The sequence below is a fragment of the Gorilla gorilla genome, chromosome 2 (genome assembly GCF_029281585.2).
Source record: "Gorilla gorilla gorilla isolate KB3781 chromosome 2, NHGRI_mGorGor1-v2.1_pri, whole genome shotgun sequence".
NCBI lineage: Eukaryota > Metazoa > Chordata > Mammalia > Primates > Hominidae > Gorilla > Gorilla gorilla.
In genome coordinates this window covers 41,398,468-41,425,241 of record NC_086017.1, presented here as the reverse complement: position 1 = coordinate 41,425,241, position 26,774 = coordinate 41,398,468, and the positions used below count along the sequence as shown (strand labels likewise).

The window sequence follows — 26,774 nt, the reverse complement described above, 5'->3', positions numbered from 1 at the left end:
TTCAACATAGTACTGGATATCCTAGCCAGAGCAATCAGGTAAGAGGACAAAAGTAAACGGCATCCAAACTGAAAAATAGAAAGCTAAACTGTCCCACTTTGCATATCACCTGATCTTATATTTGGAAAAACCAAAAGACTCTGCCAAAAAACTCTTAGAGCTAATAAGCAAATTCAGTAAAGTTGCAGGATACGAAATCGACATATAAAAATCATGTATTGATTCATTTTTATATGTCAATGACAAACTAGCTGAGAAAGAAATCAGGAAAGCAATCCCATTTACAACAGATATAAAAAATACAGTGGCTCACGCCTGTAATCCCAATGCTTTGGGAGGCCGAGGCAGGCGGATCACGAGGTCAGGAGATCAAGACCATCCTAGCTAACAGTGAAACCCTGTCTCTACTAAAAATGCAAAAAATTAGCCAGGCATGGTGGTGGGCGCCTGTGGTCCCAGCTACTCGGGAGGCCGAGGCAGGACAATGGTGTGAACCCGGGAGGTGGAGCTTGCAGTGAGCCGAGACTGCGCCACTGCACTCCAGCCTGGGCAACAGAGCAAGACTCTATCTCAAAATAAATAAATAAATAAATAAAAATAAAAAATATATACACCTAGAAATAAATTTAACAAAGGAAGTGAAAGATCTCTGTAAGGAAAACTACACAACAATGATAAAAGAATTAAAGGGACACAAACAAATGGAAAGACATCCTATGCCCATGGGTCGGAAATATTAGTATTGTTAAAATGAGCATACTGCCCAAAGCAGTATACATACAGATTGAACAAAAGCCCTATCAAAATATCAATGTCATTTGTTACAGAAATAGAAAAAACAGTCCTGAAATTAATAAAGAACCAAGGAAGAGTGAGAATAGCCAAAGCAACCATGACCAAAAAGAACAAAGCTGGAGGCCAAACTACCTGATTTTATAAGACTACAGTAACCCAAACAGCATGGTTTTAGTATAAAAAGACACATAGACCAATGGCACAGAACAGAGAATCCAAAAGTAAATCCACATATTTACAGCCAACTGATTTTCAATGAAGGCTTCAAGAACGAACACTAGGGAAAGGACATAGTCTTCAATACACGGTGCTGGGAAAATTGGATATCGATATGTAGAAAAATGAAACTGGACCTCTATCTCTCCCTTTATGCAAAATTAACTCAAGATGGATTAAAGGCTTAAACATAAGATCCCAAACTATAAAAGTAGAAGAAAACAACAAAAAACCACTTTAGGATAATGGTCAAGGCAAAGATTTTATGCTAAGACCTTAAATGCACAGAAAACAAAAACAAAAAGAGACAAATGGCACTATATTAAACCAAAAAACTCTGCACAGCAAAGGAAATAATCAACAGAGTGAAGACACAACCTACTGAAAGACAGAATATACTGTAAACTATTCATTCAACAAGGGACTAATATGCAGAACCTAGAAAGAACTCACACAACAGTAAATCATCATCATCATCACATTAATAAGCAAAGGACATGAACAGATATTTCTCAAAAGAAAACATACAAATGGCCAAGAAGCATATGAAAAAATGCTCAACGTCACTAATCATCAGAGAAATGCAAATAAAAATCACAATTAGGTATCATCTTACCCAAGTTAGAATGGCTATTATTGAAAAAGACAATAACAAATGCTGACAAGGGTGCAGAGAAAACGGAACTCTTATACATTGCTTTGGGAACATAAATTATATAGCCACTTGGAAAAGAGTGTGGAGATTTCTCCAAAAACTAAAAATAGAACTACCATATAATCCAGCAACCCCACTACTGGGTATTTATCCAAAGGAGAAGAAATTAGTACATCAAAGGGACATGTGCGTTCACACGTTTACTACAGCACTATTCACAACAGCGAAGATGCAGAATCAACCTAGGAGTCCATCAACAGACAAATGAATAAAGGAAGTGTGGTATATAAGCACAATGGAATATTATTTGGCCATAAAAAGAATAAAAGTATGTCATCTGCAGCAACATGGATGGAACTGGAGTCATTATGTTAAGTAAAATAAGCCAGACACTGAAAGACAAATTTCACAGTTCTCACTCATTCGTGGGAACGGAAAAAAAAAAAAGTTGATCTCAGTGAGGTAGACAGATACCAGAGGCTAGGCAAAGTATGGTGGATAGGAGAGAAGCAGAGATGAAGAGAGGTTGGTCAATGGATACAAAAATACTGTTAGATACAAGGCATAAATTCTAATGTTGTATAGCAGAGTAGGGTGACCATAGCTAGCAACAATTTACTATGTATTTCAAAGTAGCTAAAAGAGAGAACTTGAAATGTTCCCAACACGTAGAAATAATAAATACTCAAGATGGATACCCCTAAATAACTTGACTGGATCATTACACATTCTATGTATGCTACAAAATATGATATGTACACCATTAAATATGTAAAATATTATATATCAATAAAATAAAGTGATGTTAACTAATGTTTAAGATTCTGAGACCTTTAAGGGTATCCTAATTTATCACTTTTCTGGTTCCACAAAAATACATAATAAAACAAAGATAATGTAAAAAGACTAAAGAACAAGACAAGTATAAATAAGTTGAGATTGGATAAAACACACAAATATGTAAGTAATAAGGGCCTATGATTCAAATGTGTAATGTGACTTAGTTTCCCAGCAATCAGGGCCAAAACAGAGAAGCAGGAGTAACAGAACTATCAAGGAGAAAAAGAAAGAAACGCTATTCCCTTAATCAAATTAAGTTTTGATTAAGTGTATCAACATCTAACAGTGTTCTTAAAATAGAATACAGATAACAAAATGCAGACTCATGAATTTTCTTTAAATATAAAGCTTATCCTAACAATTTTTTGCAAGAATCATGTTATTTTTATCTTTTCATAGGTTTTTATAGCTAGGAACCACCTCAAGAACAACAAGAGGATTTGAAATAGAGGCAGCACAGAGTAAGTGAGCAGGTGACAGGATATGCATGCAGCCACACAGTTTTAGATTTTGGCATTCCTAAACATCTTGCCAAGAAGGATATATATTCCCCACAAAATTGGTACTATAATTGAGAACAAGTATATTCTAACCAGAGATTGCAAAACAAAAACCAGGTATGCTGATGGGAATATTTCTTTTTCATCATTCTTATATGTCTGGGATGGTCTGGAACACAGAAGCAGAGAGGCCAGTCAGTGGAATCCAGTAATTATGATCCAGCTCTGCACCCAAGAAGGTCAAAAAGAGAGTAAAAACAATCATGAAGAAAACAGACCCAACAAACATATCAAATACATACTGATAGTCAATATAGGTAAACAATCACTATGGAATAAATTCTTGTTGACTTTAGGGTTGTTATGTTTCTTAAAGTTGGCAAAACCAGCAGCTGGCAAAATAAAAATCTTAAGAGAAAACAGAGGTAAAGGCAGGGTTTTTAATCTTTCTGGGTGAGGGTCTGTAAGAATCTGATGAAAATATGGATTCTCTTACCAGAAAAATGTGCATAAAAGTTTTGCAGAATTTCAAAATTATTTTTTAGAAGACCTCCAACATAAATCACAATAAAAAGCCATCTACTTGATGAATAAATTAAAACTCACCAGCATTGAAAAATCTGCTCTGAGTTACCTTCTTAAATAGTTTCAGAGAAACTACACCTTGGAGCTGCTGACGCAGTTTTGGGAAATTCAGACTATCTACACTTATCTTTCAAGTTTTTGACACAGCCATTAAATCATTTAAAATTTAGTATTATTTTCATCAGGGAAAACAAAACAGCAAAACAAAAACAAACAACAACAACGAGAGATACTACTAGTTAGACAAAAAGCTATGTAACCACCTGGTTCTTTTTCAAATTACTCTGGTGTTTAAGGGCTTTTGATCAAAAAGATTAAATGACCAAGGCTCATTTTTTCCATTGGCTCAAAAAGTTAAGAAGTGGCAGGAAGGGATTCACAAGAAAACAAGATTAATATTGAGTTTTCATTTTTTTAAGGAGAATAAAATAAACCACAATTTGTTTCTTAAAATCTGATTTTTAAACTTTGGTTTACAAATATAGCACTGTGCTATCTCAAACTGTGGTTGGCAAAATTGTAGTTGGAGCAAGATTACTCTACCAACACTTAAACAGATGTCTTTTGTGAATCCTAGAACAGAAAAAGCTAGAAGCTACATAAAGAAAAACACTGAATGTAAGATTCTGTAATAATGCAAATATTTTTCTTAAAAATGCAGCCATAAAATATGGATATAATCTATGATAGATTATAGATCTCAAATAACTATTCACTTCAGGACCAATAAACTTGGGCATTCTGCATACAAGTACACAATTCTAAGAACCACAGGCAAACTTGGTCCCTGACCTCACAGAGCTGACAATCTCACAGGAGGAAGAGGCAAGGAGAAAATATAATTAAGCAGAGAACCCAGGAGGTACTAAAGGATACCTTCTTCGCTCATTTTTTTTCATTTTTAAAATCTAAAGTATAATTTAGATGCTTTAAAATACACCAATTGACATGTTTCATTAGATGAGGTTTGACAACTGTATGCATAACATCACCCTCATCAGCCGAGAAAGTTCCCACATGCACCTTTAGGCACTTCTTCCCAAGCATACTTTGACTTCTTTCACCATAGATTCATTATGTTTGTTCTCGGATTTCAGATAAATGGAATAATCGTAATTCTACTTTTTAAAAAGGTGAGTCAGGCTTCTTTCATTTAACATGTTTTTGAGATATATTCATATACCAACAGTTTATTCTTTTTTACTGCTGAGTAGTATTCCATTTAATGCATACTACAATCCATTCCCCTTCTGAAGGGCATTTGGGTTGTTTCCGGGGGAGGAAATAATAAGGCTGCACATTCATTCTTATAAAATATGAACAAGCATTCTTGTAAAAGCCTTTTTTAAGGACACGGGTTTTCACTTCTTTGGGTGAATACTTAGCAATTCCACTCCAAAGTTATATATTAGACACGTATTTAAGAAATACTAAACAGTTCTCCAAAATAGTTACCATTTACACTCCCATCAGCAATGTACAGGAGTTCCAGTTCCTCCATATCAAGTTTTATTTGGTTTTAAGAGCCTATCTTATGTATCACACTGGGTGCTAAAGATACTAGCAAACAGGACGGACCTGTCCTCACAAAGCTTACTGTCCAAAGGACTCGTGGATGGCTTCTACAACTGACATCTAACTTAAACCTGGATGAATTATTGAGCAAAAAGGCAGGAAAAGAGGAGAAGCGTTCTTGAGAGAGGAAAGAACACTCGTAAGGGTTAAAAAATACACATAGGTAGTTTTCATAATGCTAACAGAAAATAAAGATAGAACAAGTTTTGTGATGGCAGAAATATGCTTTTAAAAAAAGGTAAGAAAGCAATGTAGTAAGTATAAGTTTTTAAAAGTCAAATAAGGATTCCTAAAAAAGACAATGTGTTTAGTTTATCTCCTATTATAAGCTCTCATTGTATCATGTTCCTTGACAGCACTGGTCATTCTTACTGGTTCAAGTCTAACTCCCTCACTAAACTAGAATCATGTCTATTTGGGTTCACACTACTGTAGCCACAGTCCCTGGCAAGTAAGAGGTATTCAATCAATATTTTTTGATGACATGAGATCAGAGAGAAGTTAGGTAGTAACATTCAGAGATGGAAAGAAAGGTTTACGAAGGGTATTTGTATTAGTTTCCTATTGCTTATACAGCAATTTTAAACAAACTCAGTGGCTTAAACCAACATATACTAATTATATCATAACTTCATGGGTCAGAAATCTAGGCACAGTTTAGCTGGATCTTCTGTTTAGGGTTGCACAAGGTTGCCATCAGGATGTCACCAGGGTTGGGTTCTTATGTGGAGGCTAAATTAGGGAAATAATCTGCTTCCAAGCTCACTTAGGCTTCCAGCAGAATTCATTTCCTTGAGGTTATAGGACTGAGGGGCCCTGCTTTCTTCCTGGCTGTTGGTGGAAACATCATAGAGGCTGTTAGTAGTTCCTTGCCACGTAGGCTTCCCTAACAGGGCTGCTTATCTTATAATGCCAGCAAGGAGTCTCTGGTGCAAGTCTACTGGTAAGACAAAGTTTTACACAACGTCACATAATCACGGAAGCAACATCCCATCACCCTAGACTCTGTCTATCACTCTGTTCTTCAAAGACTATCAATAAACAGCCTCTCTTGAAAATAACCCTTTCTGTAAAGATTTACAAAGCCACCTATAACAGTTTGTTGTTACACATACGACTACCAAAACTGGCCAAGTTAACATGTATTCGTGGGAACGGTAAATGAGAAAGCGACTAGTACCACCAACAGAAATGACCAATTATGGATGCTAACGTAAGCATAAAAGAATCAGGAAAGAGGCCAGGCACAGTGGCTCATGCGGGTAATCCCAGCACTCTGAGAGGCCAAGGTGGGTGGATCACTTGAGCCCAGGAGTTCAAGACCAGCCTGGGCAACATGGCAAAACCTGTCTCTACCAGAAATTTTTCAAAATTAGCCAGGCGTGGTGGCATGCGCATGTAGTGCCAGCTACTTGGGAGGCTAAGGTGGGAGGGTCATTTGAGCCTGGGAGGCGGAGGTTGTAGTGAGCCGAGATGACACCACTGCACTCCACTGTGGGCGACAGAACAAGACCCTATCAAAAAACAAACAAACAAACAAACAAAAAACACCCCAAAACCACAATCAGGAAATAAAGGAAAGGAGTACAATTCAACAAAGGGAGAAGAAAAATAGAAAAGTAAAAGGCAAAAGACAAAGTGTTAGAACACCTCAAGGATTATTCTATTCTTTCTCCTTTACCCTATTAGTAGGCCCTCTCAGGCTATGTAAGGTACCAGATCTTTCTTATAGGACTAAGTACCACTATTTGCAACACTTCATATATACCCAAAATTCAGCACTAATAGGGACAGAGAACAACCAAGGTAAAGTACAAAGCAGCTAAGGCCAACTAAAGTTGGCATTTCAATCTACCTTTTATTGCTCCTGCCATCTAGTGGCAGGATCAAAAACAAAAGGATGCCAGACTGATGAACTCTATTAAAAGTAACACATGGAAAAAAAAAAATCCCCCTTCAATAGAAGGAAAAAAACAGCCTAAATTCAATCTCACCAAGTGATACACACGGGCACTGTCTAGATAAGCACATTAAACATAGCCAATTTTATAACTTAAAATATGGAAACTCATGAGAGAGTTAGGCTCAAGCCTAATATGATTACATAAATTCCTATCAGTGTTTAAGTAACAGCAGGAAAACAATGATACAAATTCATAAGGATTACTAATGATATATGAGAATAACTTTTTTTACTAGGTTACTTTTACTAGGTTAACTCTGAAGGGAAAGACTCACAAATGTCATACCACCATAAATGTGACACTGTACAGTTGCAACTGGATCTCAGACTACTCTCACAAACCTCTCTCTCTGCTCTTGCAACTGATGGGTGGTCATTTTGATTGAAGCAGAGAGCATGTCATAAGCTTCAGATAACAAAGTACCTGTCTCTCTACTTTGAGCAACACAGAGAGAAAACCAAAGGTTGTTTAAAGGCTGCAAAAATGTCTTGAAGACTCCTTACAGCCACTCTGCATCTTCCAATTTAAAGTCAGATGCATGTGCAAATCAAAAAAAGAACACACAGAGCAAAACTTTTGAACACACATTAACTGAAAACAGGATTCCTATTTTAGTACCATCTCTTAATTTCTGCCTTAACTGGCAGTGACAGCTGTCAATTTTTATCAGTATCCGTTTGAAAAAGGAGGGTCTATTCTGATTTATAAAGGACATTCACGAAATTAATTGGAAAAAAGAAAAAGCAACTGACAACAAAAAAAATTACAACAAAATAAGAGGCTGTTAGAGCATTTTAATGGCACTAAAAAAATCTGAAAAAAAATCTAAGATCACATACAAAATAGTATATTTGATCAATTAAAACTATCCGGTGATACTTTGCTCAGCTAAGCCCAATAAAGATGGAAATCTAAATAACGTAGGCAGAAGGGATGGGCACAAGTGTTCTTTCTCTTTATATAACGCATGCACAATGTGTATAACATATATTTAAGTCCGGCATAACTATTCATATATTATAGAAACAAATCTCAATATTATATGTAAACATGTTATATTTACATTTCTTTATTGTTACTAGATATTATCTAAATTAGACATATGATTATGCATTATACTATATAAAGAGGATTTCTAACAATGATTAGATATAGAAATACATAATACACGTTTAAGTCAGACCCATAGTCATATACGATAAATATAAAATTTATAACTAACAAGCATTACCCATAGTAATAATATCCCATGGCCCACAAGTTGGTGTGATGAAAGAGCCAAAGTGGTTGGACAACTAATAAACTCAAAAGCAAAATGACCAACTTTCTGAGGACAGTCTCGGTGGAAAGCAACAGCAAAAGGTAAACTAAAATAAAACAATCACTCAAAATAAGCAATGTATACAGGCCTGAGAACTTAACTATCATAGAAGTTAGTGGTATAATACTCAACTTAGTCACCAAGACAAATCAGGAGAATCAGGGGGGATGTTATCAATGAGCAGATACTCAACTGTCCCATTTGAAAAAAAAAGTATGTTCCTAATGTGGATATACTTGTTCCTAATGCAGTAATTCAAATAAACAAATAAAAAGATTTAAAACACTGAAGAAAGTCAGTCCTAGTTTTATTATCTCTACGACTTTGGTAAAGTTACTTAGCCTTAGGCCTCAGGCTCCTCATCTATCAAATAAAACATCTACATCAGTCTTTTCCATGAATTGCATGGAACACTAATTAAAAAAAATTAAAATCTTACAGTGATTCATAAATTAAATACGGTAAATACCAGATTAAATAAAATTAACAGTTAACTGAACAACTTCTTAAGACTGTAACATGGTAATGTGTATTGCATATCAGTATCAAAGAATGTAGTAAGCAGTTTTTTTCCCAAATTCAAATTATCAAAGATTATTTTGCTTACAAGTGTAATTTCTGGAATATGTGGTCTGCAGAACATACTTTGGCAAAATAATAATTTTTTTGTGCTCGCCAGGTATGAAGTTTGTTCCATATTACAGGGAAACCAAAACTTATCTCCCTCAAAGAGGGGAAGGTTCTTCACCCCCTTTCCGAACAGAAAATATCAGCAAACTAATGAGGGAGCAGAGAAAGAAGAGAATACAAGGAGAATAAATCAGTTTTCTCCTACCTTTAGAGACAGGTTGAGGAGAGGTGGTCAATACTGAACTATAGGGAAGCTTTACCATCCTTAACATATTTAAAATAACTTAAATTTCTGTAAAATAATAACATGCATTAAACTCCTCAGAGAACAGCATGTTTGGTATACTCTATTTTAAAATTTATTTTGAGAATACAAATGTTAAAAATACATTTATTAAATTTTAAATGGGCTCATTTTGTTCCCTATTTTACAAATGAGTCATTTGTAAAACAGGGAAAAAAATGGCTGTTTTTTTCTCCCCGGTTTCACAGAAACATTTTTTTCCCTGTTTTAAAATGGCTCATTTTCCCTGTGTTACTATGCTCAACCTGGTGAAATCTTTTTGCCAAACTACTTGACACTTATACTTTATCACAGTAACATCATATCAGCATTATTATAGCAAATATGTTATACTTTAGTTTACTTCTTAGGCAAGGATAACTACCTCTTTAAGACATTTAAAATGGAAGAATTCGGGGCAGGAAAGAATAAAAACGAATGAGGCTCAATCATGCAATGGCTGGAATCACCACTCCTGTTCCAACCAAACAGGAAGGTAAATGACCAAACATTACTTGGTCAAAAGTCTCAAGATGCTCTGCATTTCATTACATGTCCAAGAATCCTTCCACTAAGTATTATTATTTCCACTCTGTCTTTGAATATTAGATCCAAGAAATCTGAGGGGACATGAAAATAAGTCATGCTGCCTGAAGCACTGCTTTTACACTGCAGAGATATGCTGAGGTGCCTTCAACACATAGAATTTTAAGGATCAGAAACTATACTTTTACACAGAACAAATCTTCCTAATTTGAAGGTTGGGAAGAAGTGTCTACAAATCTATTGTCTTTTTGTACTTGTTCAAGCTGTTTTATCCAAAGCTTTGCATTTTGGAATTCAGAATTGTTCTGTGGCATTTCAGTTTAAACCAACTGAGTTGTACTTGATGCATGCCTACAGCGTTCTTCTGAGATGGACTCTCGTTCTGTCATGCAGGTTGGAGTGCAGTGGCACAATCTCAGCTCACTGCAACCTCCGCCTCCCGGGTTCATGCAATTATTCTGCCTCAGCCTCTCGAGTAGCTGGGATTACAGGCATGCACCACCATGCCCGGCTAATTTTTTGTATTTTTAGTAGAGACGGGGTTTCACCATATTGGTCAGACTGGTCTCAAACTCCTGACCTCAAGTGATCCTCCCAAAGTGTGGAAATGACAGGTGTGAGCCACCGCACCCGACCTACAATGTTCTTTCTAAAGTATATAATGCAAACATTTGAATATTAATTATAAATCTCTGGCTTCTATTATAATTTTGAAAAATATTTTGCCACTACATTTAAGATGGATTTTGAATATGCTGGCAGAACCTGGTTGATCCAAATGAATAATTTAGAGAAAAAAAATTGAGGAATGAGGAGGGCAGATAAGATTAGAAAGAACTTGGGGCTGACCTTACTGCCTACTCTGTCACTCCAGGCAAGTCCTCTCACATCAAACATCCTCAGTCTACTCATAGCAAAAGTCACAGTTACATTAAAATTTGCAAGTAAATAAAAATACTTGTAAATTCTTCCAAGCCTCAATTATTTGGAGGGGAAGGGGTACAACAGGTAGGTTGAGCAAAGCATCATGCTGATTCATAATTGTACACCTTTGCAAATGCTATTCTTTGTAACAAAAATGTCACCCTGGAGGCTGACTTCAAGGCCTTTCCTTTTAACATACTAAGCAGTACTCTCTCATCTGTAAAATGGGGGCAATAAAATATCTAATAGGATTGCTTTAAGGACCAATTAGGCACAAAGTGGAATAAGATATCTGCAACAAATTTAACCCAGACTTAGGATGCAAAATACATATACATATAACCTCCTACTAAATTAGTGAGACTAAACAACCCAGTTTAAAACTTTGGGAGAGACATGAACAGATATTTTACGGGAGATAAAAATGATAAACACATTGTGGTAAGTGTTTCCAAAGATGACCTTAAACAATTCCGCCCCTACCTGTATATGCATCTCCTCTCAACACTGAGCTAGGTCTGTATGTATTTTGAGAACAACAAAATATAGCTGAAGTTACTTGTGTCTATTCCAAGCTTAACCCTTAGTTGACCTGGCAGCTTTCTCCCCCTTTGAAATGTTCTTTCTCAGAACCCCGCTGCAATGCTGAGGCAGACTAAGCAGTCACATGGAGGAGCCAAAAGCCCCAGCTGAGGTCCCAATGGAACAAGATTCCAGATGACTCTCAGCTGTCCAGGCATCCCAAACATTCTAGTCCCAGCTGACTACAGCCTATTGAGCCTCCAGGTGACTACAATCATCTCAGCACCTCAGCTGACACATGAAGCTGAAGGACTCCCCACTCAACCCACAAAATTGTGAAACAATAAAATGCTGTTTTGTCACTAAGTTTTGGAGTGGTATATTTTCATAAATAACTGAAGCATATTTTGACAAAATCCCACTCCCAGGTATATACCCCAGCAAACATCCACACATATGCATCAGAAAACAGTTTTAATGTTCATAGTAGCATGTTTCACAACAGAAAAAAAAAAACTGGATATTCAAACGTCTGTCAACTAACAGATGTATAAATGAAAGTCAAAGAGGAGGATAAATAAGCTAATACCATTTTTTAAGCTCCAAACAAAGCAAAAATTAGCAATATATTGTTTTCACAGCAGGGGTGTCCAATCTTTTGGCTTCCCTGGGCCACAGTGGAAGAAGAATTGTCTTAGGCCACACATAAAATACACTAACGATAGCTGATGAGCTGAAAAAAAAAAAAAACCACTCATAATGTTTTAAGAAAGTTTACAAATTTGTGTTGAGCCACATTCAAAGCCGCTCTGGGCTGCAGGGTGGACAAGCTTGGTTTACAGATATATACATATGAGAGTTTTATTAAAAGATGGCAATGGAAACGTTAAACAAAATTCAGCATAATATTGCCTAGTGCTAAGGGGGAAACTAAGGGGACAGGCTAGAGAAGAAACACAGCCAGACGTAAAATTGGTAATGTTCTGGTTTTCTAGTTGGCTAGGAGGTTCACAAGTATTTATCATTAAGTTTTATAATTATATATAGAATATGACAGCCCATTATATATGCAAGTTGTATGTTAAATATACTTCATTTAAAATTTATTTATAACTTTATATTATGTTGTGATTCTTACACAGTTATAACATCACTTAATGTTATATACTCTTTTCAAATGTCCAGAATGATTATTTCAAAAGGAAAACCTTTCATATAACAGCTGTTTATATTTGACACTTCATTTAAATGCAGTAAATTATTTTAACAACCAAAATAAAGTATTTAAACAGGTGAAAAGATCTTCCTTTCTAATGAAGTGACTGATTCATTTTAACAACTTTAGAAAAAAATCCTTACTTAAAAAGATTTTAGTTGCTCCTCAAACTCATGACTTATGACTGGCCTTTACAGTTTTAAGATTAGATTTATTTCATCTACTTCACAGTTTCATTATCCTGTTCCTTCAAATGCCATAAAGCTGCTTAGTATATTAAAATAAAAGCCTTCTTTAGCGATGGTCTAGAGTAAAAATAATCTTGGGATTGCAATTAAACTTATATGGAACAAGGTTATTAAATTTTAAAAATTAAGAGCATATGCAATGTTCCCCCCGCTCCCTGAGACAGAGTCTTGCTCTGTCACCCAGGCTGGAGTGCGGTGGTGCAATCTCGGCTCACTGCAACCTCTGCCTCCTAGGTTTAAGCAATTCTCCTGCCTCAGCCCGTCTAATTTTTGTATTTTTAGTAGAGATGGGGTTTCATCATGTTGGCCAGGCTGGTCTCAAACTGGCTAGTCTGGAACTCTTGACCTCATGATCCGCCTATCTCGGCCTCCCAAAGTGCTGGGATTACAGGCATAAGCCACCGCGCCCCGTGGAAATGCTTTAAGTGTCAATGTATTCAACAAACCCTGCTCACTGTAATGGATTTTTTAAAAGGTACACTGATGGACAAAGATTTGATTTTAAAACAGCACACATTTTTAAAAGCAAAAACATCTTGTGAGATCATTATAGTATACTGTTTTAGGATTCACAGGAATACTGCCATTATTGCATGGAATGATTCTATAACTAAAGAGCTGACCATTTTGTCAGGATTCAATGCATAACAAAAGAAAATAAAGACTTTATCTGGTTTATTTAACCCACAATATCTACAATATTCAATGATGCTCTCCAGTAATTAGACAAAAACAAAGCTATTTCCATTGCAAAGACACTTTAATGAAGACAAGCAACTTATTTTATCCCTAGTGAGTATTTTTATTTAGTATCCTTTAACCTCTTATGGGAAAGTTTAAATGAGATCAGTCAGAGCTGTGATGGTTTCCTAAAGTGTTGCTTAATTTGCATATTAATTAACTATAATCATAAAGTTAAATCAAGAGCCATGAAACCAAATGAATCATTAATCCAACCCCACCCAAATTCATCATGTGCATGAATTTAGTATATTCTAACTAATGCCTATGTATGCAATGATAATTTCAATTCTTACTATTCCTTCGCATCAGAATATATTTCTCAAGTTCAATTAAAATGCCATCTTGTGAATTTTACTTCTATTGCTGACATCTGTCTTTTTTCATTTCTCATTTGAAAAATAATAGAACTTTCATAACTCATATGGTTTTTGGATATTAACTAGTCTGTCTTCTCTTATTCAATGTTCCCTAACTAGTGAGTTAACACTGGAGACAGACCTCTCTAAGAGTTACTTGTACTTGGAAGAAATACTCAAGAAACTAAAATCTTCCTCAAAGTTCTTCTTAAGTTATCCATCCAGCCATTCATCTCCCAATTGTTGATGGCCGTCATGATGCTCACATATACCATTTCTTCCATAAGCATTATCTCTTTTCTTCATCATCAACTCTTCCCTTCTTCTATAAAGAATAATATGACATGTGTATTGAAACTGGGATTATGATGTTCACTGCACATGTGATCTTACATCACAGTCAAACCCAAAATTTCAAAGTATTGCACAACAGAGACTTACTGTGTACTATTACTATTATGACCAAAACATAAAATGTGGTTACCATTAAAGATAAAGGATCTGTCTTAATATTCATTGTGCACTCACTATGTTCCTAATACTGTGTAGGATATTCTAGGAAGATTAGAAAAATGTTCTTGCCTTAAAGAATCTTTTGTCTCCCTACAATAATAGTAATAAGTTATTATTATATTCATTAGAGGAAAAATGAGCACCAAAATTTAAATCATCATAACAGTACCTTACCAACTTTGGCAAAGAACAAATAACTTAAGTCTCCTTGAGTGTTTTTACATACACAGGTGTTAAAATCTTCAAAATGGCTCTGGCCTAGTTAGCCAAATAAACAGTCCTAAGTAAAATTTAGTTTGTTTTGTTTTAATAAAACCTGTACCTAGACCTCTCACGTAAGACACAGATGATCAATTGTGATTTCTGAGAGAAGTAGGCCTGCAATTTATTTCTCTTTTTATTTTTATTTTTTGAGATGGAGTCTCACTCTGTTGCCCAGTCTGGAGTGCAGTGGCGCAATCTCGGCTCACTGCAACCTCTGCCACCCGGGCTCAAACAATTCTCCTGTCCCAGCCTCTCGAGCAGCTGGGATTACAGGTGCCTACCACCATGCCCAGCTAATTTTTGTAGTTTTAGTAGAGACAGGGTTTCACCATGTTGGCCAGGCTAGTCTTGAACTCCTGACCTCATGATCCACCCTCGTGTAACCCAAAGTGCTGGGGTTACAGGCGTGAGCCACCACACCCAGCCAGCCTGGAATTTTTCTTAACAGTCAATATATCTCAGAAAAGAATCTCCATTTGAGGAATTCTACAAGAAATACACTAGAGGCGTTAAAAATAGCTTAAATCACTGAGTTGGACCATCATCCAAATAGAGCCTAATTTGAGCCATTTATATTACTCTCTGGCAGGTACACATGGGATTTTGTGAAGATGGGATACAGTATGTATACCCACCCTAAGACACTTGGTTTAAATATTAAGTTTGAATTCTGTAGAAATACTGGCTGACTGAACAGAGTTTGAAGAAAGACAGTCCTAGATTTAAATTTTTCTTCAACAAAGAATTAACTATGACAGAAATGCAATATATGCAAAATTGCTACATCTACACAAATAAACAACAAAATACCTTAAAACCAGGATTGACAATCTCTACAAACATATCAATACAGCAAACAGTCCATGCCCAGGGTTTTCCTAAATTCCTCAGCTCAGACCTCCACTTCCAGTATTCTCTTTCCTGCTTTCAAGAAGTATCAAGCAACCAATGCCTTCTTTATGCCAATTTTAATATACAATACTTTAAAATAATAGTTGAGAAAAAGCCATAGTTTAAAAACCAGTCATTTTGCATTTATCTGATTATCATTTGTCTCCTTAAAGACAATGATGTCTCTCTCTTCTCTCCCACCCACTTTCTTGTATTCTTGGTTTCTGTAGAAAAATTAAATCTCTGGACAATTAGTACCTTAAAACAAAGTTGTCAAAGTTACTCTAGTCAAGGATGACTCCACCTCAAGGGTTCAGCCTTGAGATAATTTTTTTAAATCTCAAGTGAAAAGAAGAATACCTTCCCCTTCTCTTTCCTAGAGGCACCTCCTGCTATAAAAGAACAGGCAACCCCATCAGGTGAATAAGACACCTGGTTAGCCAAATTATTGCTGAAATGCCAGGCGTGGTGGCTCACGCCTGTAATCCCAGCACTTTGGGAGGCCGAGGAGGGCGCATCACGAGGTCAGGAGTTCGAGACCATCCTGGCTAACACAGTGAAACTCCATCTCTACTAAAAACACAAAAAATTAGCCGGGCATGGTCGCGGGCGCCTGTAGTCCCAGCTACTCGGGAGGCTGAGGCAGGAGAATGACATGAACCCAAGAGGTGGAGCTTGCAGTGAGCTGAGATCGCGCCACCGCAATCCAGCCCGGGCAAAAGAGAGAAACTCCATCTAAAACAAACAAACAAAATTATTGCTGAACTTTATTACTTACGTACATATTGTCAACAATCCTTTGACCAACAAGGATGAATCTTAAAGAAAATGCTCAGCCAAAAAAAAAAAACAAAAAAAGAAAAAAAAAAGACACAAAAGCCACAATTCCATTTATCTGAAGTTTAAATATAGGCAAAACTAAATTGTATTGTTTAGCAATGCACACAGAATTTACCACCTATGAGAAAAAGGAAGGATGTCATCACTATAAAGTCAGGGGGTGGAAGGGATTGAGAAACACACCAGGTCGTCTAAGGTAGTGGCAATGATCTTGATCTGGGTAACAGTCACATGGGTGTTCACTATACTTTAGATTTGTATTTTTCAGGATGTGTCATACTTCATCATAAAAGAAAATTGTTTTAAAAACTGAAACTGAATTATCTGTTCTCCTCTAATGAAATCCTTTGCAGAACTCATTTCTTTGCTCTTGTTTATAGAAATATTTAAGACTTATTTTCAAAGAATATAACTGTACAAGAGTGCTGCCTCCCATAGTTCTGTACTCCATTTCTGATGTGGGTTACATAAATAAGATGTATAATCATTTACTTTAATAATAAACCTTCTTAAACTGGGTATAGTCTACAGGTGTTACTGGTATTTTAAGAATAGGCATCAAATAATAAACGTGTGGTAGGCATGGTGGTCACAAGTGAGTTTCCAGTTATGATCCTTTTCTCCAACTCCTTATGGCCTGTGTTCTCCTTAAGATAAATTTGGTCAGCAACAAACAATAATTTAAGCTGTGGATATACTAGAATTTTGAAAAATCACACTACATTTTAATTTTTTTAACAGTGTGGGCAACAACATAAAATTTTACCTTCAACATTAGTATTTGTATATATATGTATATCTTATACGCTACAACATTATCTATCTATTGTGGGGCAGGGAGGCGGGGGACAGAAAGTGAAACAAAGCACCAATATTTGAAGTTTAAAACAATGCATTTGAAGGATTTTACAGGTTGGAGGGATAGCTAGATATCACCAAAGAAAAGAATACCATACTGGGGAGAAAAGTCTTTACTGGAGAACAGCTAATAAATCTGTAAGGCATGAAAGAAAAAAGAAAAGAAAAGCCCAAAAGAAAATATTATCAACTTGGTTATCAACTAATCATTAATACTTTAACACTTTACTAATATAAACAAAATTCCTTTAAATGTCTTTATGCAGTAACATTTCCCTTTTAATAGGAATGAGCAAACAAGGTAAAAAAGAATAAAGTTTTAAAACTTATACTGCTAATTTATGGAGATTACAGACAACCAGTACACACAATTTTTTAAATAATCAATTCCAAATGAGTCAAGCTTCACACAAAAGCTCTATTTGTTTCCATATCTAAGCCTGAATTGTCAACATTTACAATATTGTCAATTTAAACTAAGTGGCAGAAAGTAACTTCCCCTCATCTTCTGAAGTAACAATTTCAAACGACTTCTCAAAATATTCCCTTCTACAGCAAACATAGGTGCAAAGAAAATGGAAAGGAATCTAGCCAAGCTATAATTGTATCACCTTAGAAAAAGTATTATCCTTCTGGTCCTTAGCTTCTTAGAAAATAGAAACAGGGGGCCAACACATACACTAAAAATCCTGTGGGTTATAGAATTCTGAGTCTACTCTGAAAGTTCAGCTCTCCATCTCCCAATTCCCTTAACTGGCATGGCTTAAGACTTCCAATCTCATTATTATGAACTTTTTATAGACAAAATAAATCTAAATAAGAAAAATATTCAGTTGGATTTCATCATCTTTTCCTCTCATTCAGCTACTCTCTTCAGAGTTTCTGAAAATCCCATAGTAATTGAAGGTTAAAAGTCTTAAAACCATCAACTCATCTCTTCGCTCCATCAAAACAATCAAAGTAATCAGCTATTATCCAACTAGTAAGCTTAGTTAGCTACAGCCCGGATTGTGAAGAGGTATTCTGACAGACCAGTATTTTAAGACTTAAGTTGGGGCACCTGAATAAAAAACATAAATTAAACAGAGGACACTTTTATTTAAGCTGGCCCTGGAGGCAGAGGGTGTAGTAAGAGGAACAGACTTTGGAATCAGGCAGATCTGTATCCTTCAATTCTTGTGGGAAATACTGAATTGAATTATCTTTTGTCTATGGAACTAAAAGATGTTACCTCATCTCCTCAATTCTAAGATGTCACTGGATTGTAAAACACTGTAAAAACTAAGCATCTACTATCATTTAGAACATATATTAAAGCTATCTTGCAACATTAAATTCCACAGAAAGAAAAGAAATAGACACAGTTGAGAGTGGTCAATTAGTGCCAACAGTCACAATTTTTTAGAGATTTGTTTGTCTACAAATAGTACAACCTTGAACAACATAAAGAGGCATTCACTAATTTATGTACACATTATATTCCAAAACATGTTTAGATGTTTTTCATTTGAAACTATGGAAGTATTTTTCCAAAGACATAAAATTCTAAATAATGGTTAGATTTCTTGGCAAGCCTACAAATGCAGATTAACATACATTTACCTAAATATGGGAGCCTCTGGGCAACTGATCCTATCTCCCCCCAACGCTAATCCTCACCTCCTAATATATTCGACTTTAAAAACAAACAAAAAACCCTACAGTATTACCACTTTCTATCAATTTCTAAATTCCCAGAAATTACTCATGGTCAGAAGTAGGTAAGAAGAGGACAACAGAAGCCTTCTCAGAAGAGTTACTGGTTTAAATACAAAAAGCATCCACCAGAATCAGGTAGACAGACGGTTGAAGACAGAGTAGCAGGTTAACCATTTACAGGTTTTCCCCTTTCAACAGTATTAATTTGGCCCATATAGTATATCAGTGGGTCCTATACTATTTGGAAATGTTTTTCTTTTTTCCTATTTATTGCAGGGATTTACAGAAGTCACTTTTGCAATCACACTGAAGCTAAACCATTACCTCTGGATGAAAGATGGCAGAGACAACAGGCTGACCTATAAAAGGCTTCTAATAATTCAAGGAATTTAGGAGTTTCACATAAATTACACCTAATAAAACCAATATCAACATCAATATCCATCTAACCACTTTAGAGTTTCTTCTGAGACACCAGATTCAGCAAACTCAAGTCATTTAACAGATGTGGGGCTAATGCACTGATTTACAATGCACTCAGGTAAGTTGCTAACCAAAACCTGGAATGATGGAATCTGATCCTAACCTCAGTCTGAGGATACTGAAACAGCATGTATATACATATGTTCAAATAATATAGAAAACAAACACTATGTAGAAATAAATCCTCTTTATCATGGCGTTGGGGAACAAAGATGGCATTCTTCATATCATAGTAACAATGTCTGTCTACAAGCAGGATTTAAAAGTAGTAATGGATAGGAAGATATGCTAAAGCAAAATATTAATTGTAGAATCTAGGTGGTTAGAGTATATGAGTGTTCACTATAAAATTCAACTTTCTTGTGCATTTGAAAATTTTTATAATAGTTTAGCAATAGGTCTGTTGAATTGTGGGGTCTTTATAATTCAAGTTAACTGCAGTATTTTCACTCCCTAAGATCATTAAGTTTTAAAAGTAAACAAATTGAGGGGAAAAACATGATTTGGTCACTTGAGAATAAAATTAACCTTTCCATCCTTCATTTCGGAGAGCACGTGTGCACAGACGAATACTAAGATATAACAATAAAGATAAATGTTAACATTTTCTCAAACACTCAAAACTTATAGAGAGTATAAAAATTGATTAGGTACAGAAGGGCTAGTTAAGTTAGCCCATATTCATTAACAACTGGGTCAGAGATTATGATGTAAATCCTTATATTGAGTTTCTAATGTTTATAACCAATATTGCCTTTATGCAAACTACTCATGGCAGTAAGGGGCATGCAGTCCTACCCAAGTTAACCTTTACGATATGAAAACCCTAAAGGGGGAAGGAAAAGTCCCAAGGGCATTCATGACAGACCCTAACTACCCTAGGGCCTATACATCATGAAATCCATGATTACTACTTATGGAAGCCATCACGCTCAACCGAAATGGGAGTAGCACCAATCTTATCATAAATTCATACAACTTAATTGTCAATGAAATCAGTAATCAGTAACAGTGATACCTGGTCTGAAGTGCAGCTGGACTGCTGATGCTAATGATCCCACAAAGTGACTTTTTAAGATTTGGGGACGTTTGTGTTCTAAAACTGGTTTGGCTACCAATTTGTCTTCTTCAGAACTGAGGTCAACAGCCTCTTTTTGTCATCTGCAAAGTGAAGGAAAACATGGAGACCTCAAAGTACAGGAAGTAGTCCCCAACTTCTAACAGCTTATGTTCCAAAGGTTTATCATTCCTTTGAAAACATATCTGTACTAATTAACCAATTTATACCATAGTTTCTTTGGAAAAATTGCATTCTAAGTTCCAACTCTAAATTGCAACTTTCTGCCCAGCAAAAAGGCATCTGCTGCATTTTTGCTAACTACAGCCAAAACCTAAGGCTCAGAGAATTCTCTCTAGGGAGAACCCACTTTATAACCTGCTAAGGCAGGGAAAAAAGACAGCTCTCACATAGGGAACTTCATTGCTTCTATGGGAAAGGCTACCACAATTGAACAAGATAATGGATATGGAAAAGGTATCTGGCTAATATAAAGTAAAAGTATTATCACTTACAATAAAAATATGTAGAAAACGCATTTTGCTCCAGATAAAAAGGTATAGTTAAGTGCTGTTAAAGTGGTTGATTAACCAAACGTTTGGCAAGTACAGACAATATATTTTCAAACTGCCTCCTCCTATCTGTTCAACTCAGCTGATAAGGGAGGAATTACTAAAGTGAAGTCAAATTGTCACCAAAAATGTTGCTAAATGCTAAAAAAGTGCAGTGTACTTCAATAAATAAATCACACACCACCCCTTATGACAACTGGTAAGATAAATAAAATAACTTGGGTGACAAATTTAAAAAACAAGTATAACTCTGTGACAAGAAGTCACTTTCAGCAGCTAACTTGAGTCTTTTACACAATTTAAGAACTACTGTAAAATTTAAAGAAATAGCTCACAGAGAAAGTAAACCCTTCACTAAAACGACTTGCAGAAATGAAACCATTGATAGAGATATGGAAAAAGAGGTCAGGGAAGGTATGAGCAGGCCAGAATAAATCGGTTTGTGGATGCACAGCCTGAGAGCAACATTTAAATATTATTAAAGGTCTGTGCCATTGCTATATGATATGATGGTGATCTGAGCAACTCGCAAACTAGAAACACTAGAGTGTTCAGCTACAGACCAGTTAAAGTGTTGCGACTATTAGTAGCTATAGAAGAAAACTAGATTTAAAAGCCCCAAAAAGCTTTAAAAGCCCAAAGTAATAATGGCAGGCAATCTACACATCCCCCTCCTTTTAACCTTTTCAAAAAGAATGACTGTAAGAATCAGATAAGAATGAATGAGATGCCTAACTACGTGAGATCTTCAAAAGACATGTAAAAAAAAAAAAACAAGAATAAAACAAGGTATTTTTTTGTCTGAAACCTGATTCTCTCATTAAGTCACCTGAATTAGACATTACATTAGATTCATACTGACAAATCTCCAATCACGGTAAGGCACAGGGACAGTCCATTATTATACAAATCTCCTTACTACTAAGCAAGATTAACTAACATTATGAATATAAACATTTAATTAAGAAATGTCAACATTAAAACTATATGCAGAATACCTAAATTAAGTAGCTCTTTAAAACAGAGATGTATACTTTCAAATGGTACAAATTTAGCTAAATGATAATGTGTCAGAAATGCGTTTTCATATATATAAAAAATGAAGCAAAACATATTTTCTTTCTTTGAGTCGGAGTTTCGCTCTTTGTTGCCCAGGCTGGAGTGCAGTGGCGCGATCTCGGCTCACTGCAACTTCCGCCTCCCGGGTTCGAGAGATTCTCCTGCCTCAGCCTCCCAAGTAGCTGGATTACAGGTGCCCGACACCACGCCCGGCTAATTTTTGTATTTTTAGTAGAAAGGGGGTTTCACCATGTTGGCCAGGCTGGTCTTGAACTCCTGACCTCAGGTGATCCACCTGCCTCGGCCTCCCGAACTGCTGGGATTACAGGCGTGAGCCACCGCGCCCGACCAAAACATATTTTCATGTGCATGAAAAAGAATTATGCCCTCCAGCCACACTACTGAAGCTGGAAAAAGAAAACTTTTAATACTTAGCTACACTAAAAAAAAAATAAAAATAAAAATAAAAAATTAAAATTAGCCACTTTATCTGCTGAGCCTTTTCTTTATTGCATTACTCAATTTTAGTGGGGATCTCTGGCTGACTTGATGCAGATTTCTAATTTAAGGAAAAATGACCAAAATCTCATCATTCAGTAGTGAATTTTTCTGCAATCTTTAATTTCAGCCCCAGAGTTACTATTAAACAGTAGTTAGCCTTCCATTTGTAAAAATGTTACTATGGAAATATTCACAATTTTGTTACCTGAAATGTTTGGTCAACCATGCATTTCTGCTATTTTAATCTGAAAAGAGAACTTTCTCTTTTCATATTGTCCAGTAAATACTAGTTTTCATTTTTCTGGTTCCAATTTCATTTTTATCTAACTTGCTTAAGTGTTTCAAAACAAGACCACCTAATAATATTGTGTCAATAAGCCTTCACAGGTGTATTCTTAGGCTCATAAATAGTCTACACTAACATATTTTCTTCTGTGATTGCACGTTAACAAAAAGGTTATTTTTTTAAAAAACTACTGTTAGAAAACAAAATCAAAACTTCTAAAATGGAATGAAAACATTTCATGGAACTCTGTCACAGTAATTAACTGATCTAAATTGAATTGTCCATGAGTGGGCCCCTCTGGTGTTCAATAGATGTTGCAGTACCAATTTTTCTCTCCATAATGCAGAACTTAAATCTGGTATATTACTATACAGGTAAGTTACTGCCCCCCTCCCCCCGAACACTTATTATCTATATAGTTAGTAACTCTCAAAAAAGACTCTCTCTCTTTGAATCTCAAATGATAAAACAAATATCCTGAAATTTAATCAGGTCTAACTGTGAGGAAGTAAGATTAACTCAAGGTTGACAGGTCAATAAGATAACACTAGTTTAAAACGCACACTCTCAGAGGGGAAAATCCTAATTCAGGGGGAAAAATCCTAACTCGGGTTGGGCAAGTTGCGAAAAAAAGTTAAAGCAATCTTCCCATCTAGATAATTCACAGACCAATGTAGTGTCTAAGTTAGCTAGTGTTGTTAAGAGTGGGGTAATTTCCTAAAACATTCAGGTCAGTCCCTTACACCATGTGCAACTTCGGTATTACAATCTAGGACTCCCATCACCGTGGTACTGTTTGCTCTTATCCACAAACCTTCCTGCAGACCAATAAAGGAACTAATGCAATGCTTTCAGATACTGTGCATAACACACTAAGGGTGACAGTGGCTAACAGGGTAAGGATCTTGTTCTAAAAAGCAACCCAAGACGATAGCGAAACAGTAAGGTGTTGAGTGCACTTAAAAGCTCTGAAAAAAAGCCACTCTTTAAAATACCTAATGATAAATAAATAAGAGTAGCTAGCTTTCAGATCACTTTCAGGGGTATTATTTCCTTCCCTCCAACACCCCACTCACTCTCCTTTTCCCTTCTCGTATCATGAGAGCGTAAAAAGAAACAGTAAAAGCGTAAAACTGCAAGGGTGAGCAGCCGGGGTTCCGGCACATCTGGACCCACCTCCAGCGGCAACAGGGCAGCCCCCCTGGCCGATTCCGTCTGAACTACCAAAACGCGCCCGCAAAAAATGAAAGAACGCGAAAGCAGCGGGCGAGGAGGGCGGGGAATCGGCCGACAGTCCGCGGAGGAGCTACCTGCCGGCTCCTGGCGTGGCGGGTCCGGACTCAGCGACCAAAGCGGGCTGCGAGGGACTGCACCCACACTCCCGGCGGCTGCACCCACACTCCTGGCGGCTGCACCCACACTCCTGGCAGTCTTCACACTAGCCCGGCCGAGAGTCAAGGTTTCGCTCCCGGACCCCGACGCCCCGCCTCAGGCTGCACGGGGCAAACTTCGCCCACGGGCAGGGGGCGCGCCCGGAGCTCCGGGATCCGCGCCGGCCTCAGCCAGGACGCGAGCGGGGCTCCGCGGCGGCGCGGGGCCAAGTCGAGGAGAGCTGCGGCGGGCAGAGAAGCGGGTCCCGGTTCCCCGCGGGCCACGGGCGGGGGAGGGGCGGCGGGGCACTTACCACGGGTCGAACTCATGGATGATGCTTTCGAAGCGGATGACGGCGAAGAGGCGCGAGCTGAAGCCGGCAAGCCAGGCCAGGAAGAGGATGGTGAAGGAGAGAAGCGACTGCCACCCAGCCGGCTGCGACAGCCCCCCGGACAGCCCCGCCGGGGCCGGCTTCGGCGGCGCCGCGCCGCCCGCCGCCTTGTGCGCGCACTGGGCCCCGGGCCCGTGGTGGCCGTGCCGGCTGTTTCCCAGGGCCATGAGGCCACTCCACGGGGACGAGTTGAGGGACGACTTGTGCTTGCTCTCCGGGGCCGAGGGCTCCGCCATGTTGTGCCCCGGCGGCGGGTCTAGCTCTCCTCCTCCGCCGCCGCCGCCGCCTGGTGCGAGGGGTGCTGGGCGGGGACCCGGAGGAGGAGGAGGAGGAAGAAAAAGGAGGAGGAGGGAAGAGCTCTGCGCGCTCCCGCCCTCAGCGCCGCGAGGCCGGTGGACTGGGGGTGGAGGAAGCGGCGGCGGGGAGTCTCCGCCTCAGCAGCGGCCGCGAACGCCGCTCTCTCAACCCAGATGGCCCCGGCGCCCCACTAGCCATCCGTATCCCCAGTGCAGCTGCGGCGGCGGCGGCGAAAGCCGATGGGACGAGGGCGCCAGAGAAGAAGCAGCAGACGGAGGCGGCACCACGGCTCTGAGAAGCAATGACATTCCCTCTCTAGCCCGCCGCCCGCCCAGCCGAGAGGAGCAGGGGGAGGAGCCCCCTGGAGTCCGGGCGGAGCTCAAGCAACCTCTGACTCCGCCCCCGGCCCGACAGGAACTGGCCCCTCCGCCTGTCACAAAGCGACAGGTCCGTTAGGGGGCGGGCGCAGAACCGCTGCGCCCACCAATAGAGGCGCGAGCTGGGGCGGAGCTTGACCCAACCGTCTCCCCCTCCCCCTCCCCATCCCGGCCTCGCGCCGATTCGCCCGGAGTGGCCGAGCTGCGCGGCTACGGCTTCATTGTCAGTTGAAAGACGCGGTTTCGCGCGGCTGTGCGGTCGGCGAGAAAGGGTACTAGGCGGCTCCGCTAGGTTCATGGAGCTGAGCTGGGCCGAGGGGCGGGAACTGCGGAGCGGCCTCGATCAAACTCGTCTTAAAGGACGCAGAAAGCGCCGCACCGACCAGCAGGACGCTCGCGGGCTCTCCGCGGTCGTGACTTTTAACCTGCTTTGCGCGGAGCCCTCACCACGTGACGGCCGCGCAGGCGCATTATCCTAGCCCTGGGCGCGTGGGTCGGGCCGAGGGGTTCAGCCGCCCGTGGCGCTCCTCGACTGGTGCTGCGAGTGAGCCCGCGGCGGCAGTGACACAGCCTGCCTTGCTCATTGCGCTTCACGTCCCGCCTCCGGCTTCTGCGGCCGCGGGAATCCGAGAACGTGAGCGAAGACAAGTTTTCCGGCACCGAAAACTCGTTGGAACCGGCAAGCGCGCCCCTAGCTCCGGCAGGCAAAATGCGACCTTCTCTCGCCCTTTTTCGTTTGTACTCCGAATTGCGAAAGTACTGTATGTTCACTGGAAATATGGTAAAATGCAGAAATACACTAACGGCTGCATACATTCCGTCGAGTGAGTGAGACTAACTTACCCTGGACGTTAAGCTGTTTCCAGTTCTCACTTTACTAAATAATAATAGAACGAAGGTTCTTGTGCACGTCTGCCTTGTATTTTTATAATTCCTTTCCTTTCCCCACTTCCCTCCTTGTCCGCTAAAATAAAGTGCTACCAGATAAACTCAGGGCAAAATGAGCTTAAACTAAGTGAGGTATTGGGGAGACTCGAATTGCTCTGATATAAACCCCATAGAAAGTACGGAGCTTTCGGCGTAATCGGTGCTCAGTAAATACTTGTTCATGTCAATTCACAGCTAATTGTACATTTTATTAGGTAAGTAACATCTGGATATTAAAGGGCATATTAATGTAAAACTATAAAGGCCCTGAATTATTTTCTTAGGTGATTTAAATTTTTCTCTTTAACTACAAATTGTATTTCAATATTAATAGAAGTCTTTTCAAAATATTAGATAAATGAACTAGTTATTTTGAGGTAGCTCTTTGAAAGTAAGGCAACTCCAGCTACCCTTTTAACCTGCTAAGTGGTTACGTTTTGTCTTGTTTCCTTAAAAAAACCATAAATAG

At 38.4% G+C, this 26,774-nt stretch overlaps 1 protein-coding gene across 1 annotated transcript in view; it reads right to left on the bottom strand.

The window, feature by feature from the left end:
- STT3B (STT3 oligosaccharyltransferase complex catalytic subunit B) overlaps positions 1–25,420 on the bottom strand; it is a 104,828-nt gene extending 79,408 nt beyond the window's left edge. The window contains exon 1 of the mRNA XM_031009368.3: positions 24,627–25,420. Within this exon, the coding sequence (XP_030865228.1) occupies positions 24,627–24,940 (314 nt within the window). The 5' untranslated portion in view covers positions 24,941–25,420. The remainder of the gene's footprint in view (positions 1–24,626) is intronic.
- Positions 25,421–26,774: the final 1,354 nt, after the last annotated feature.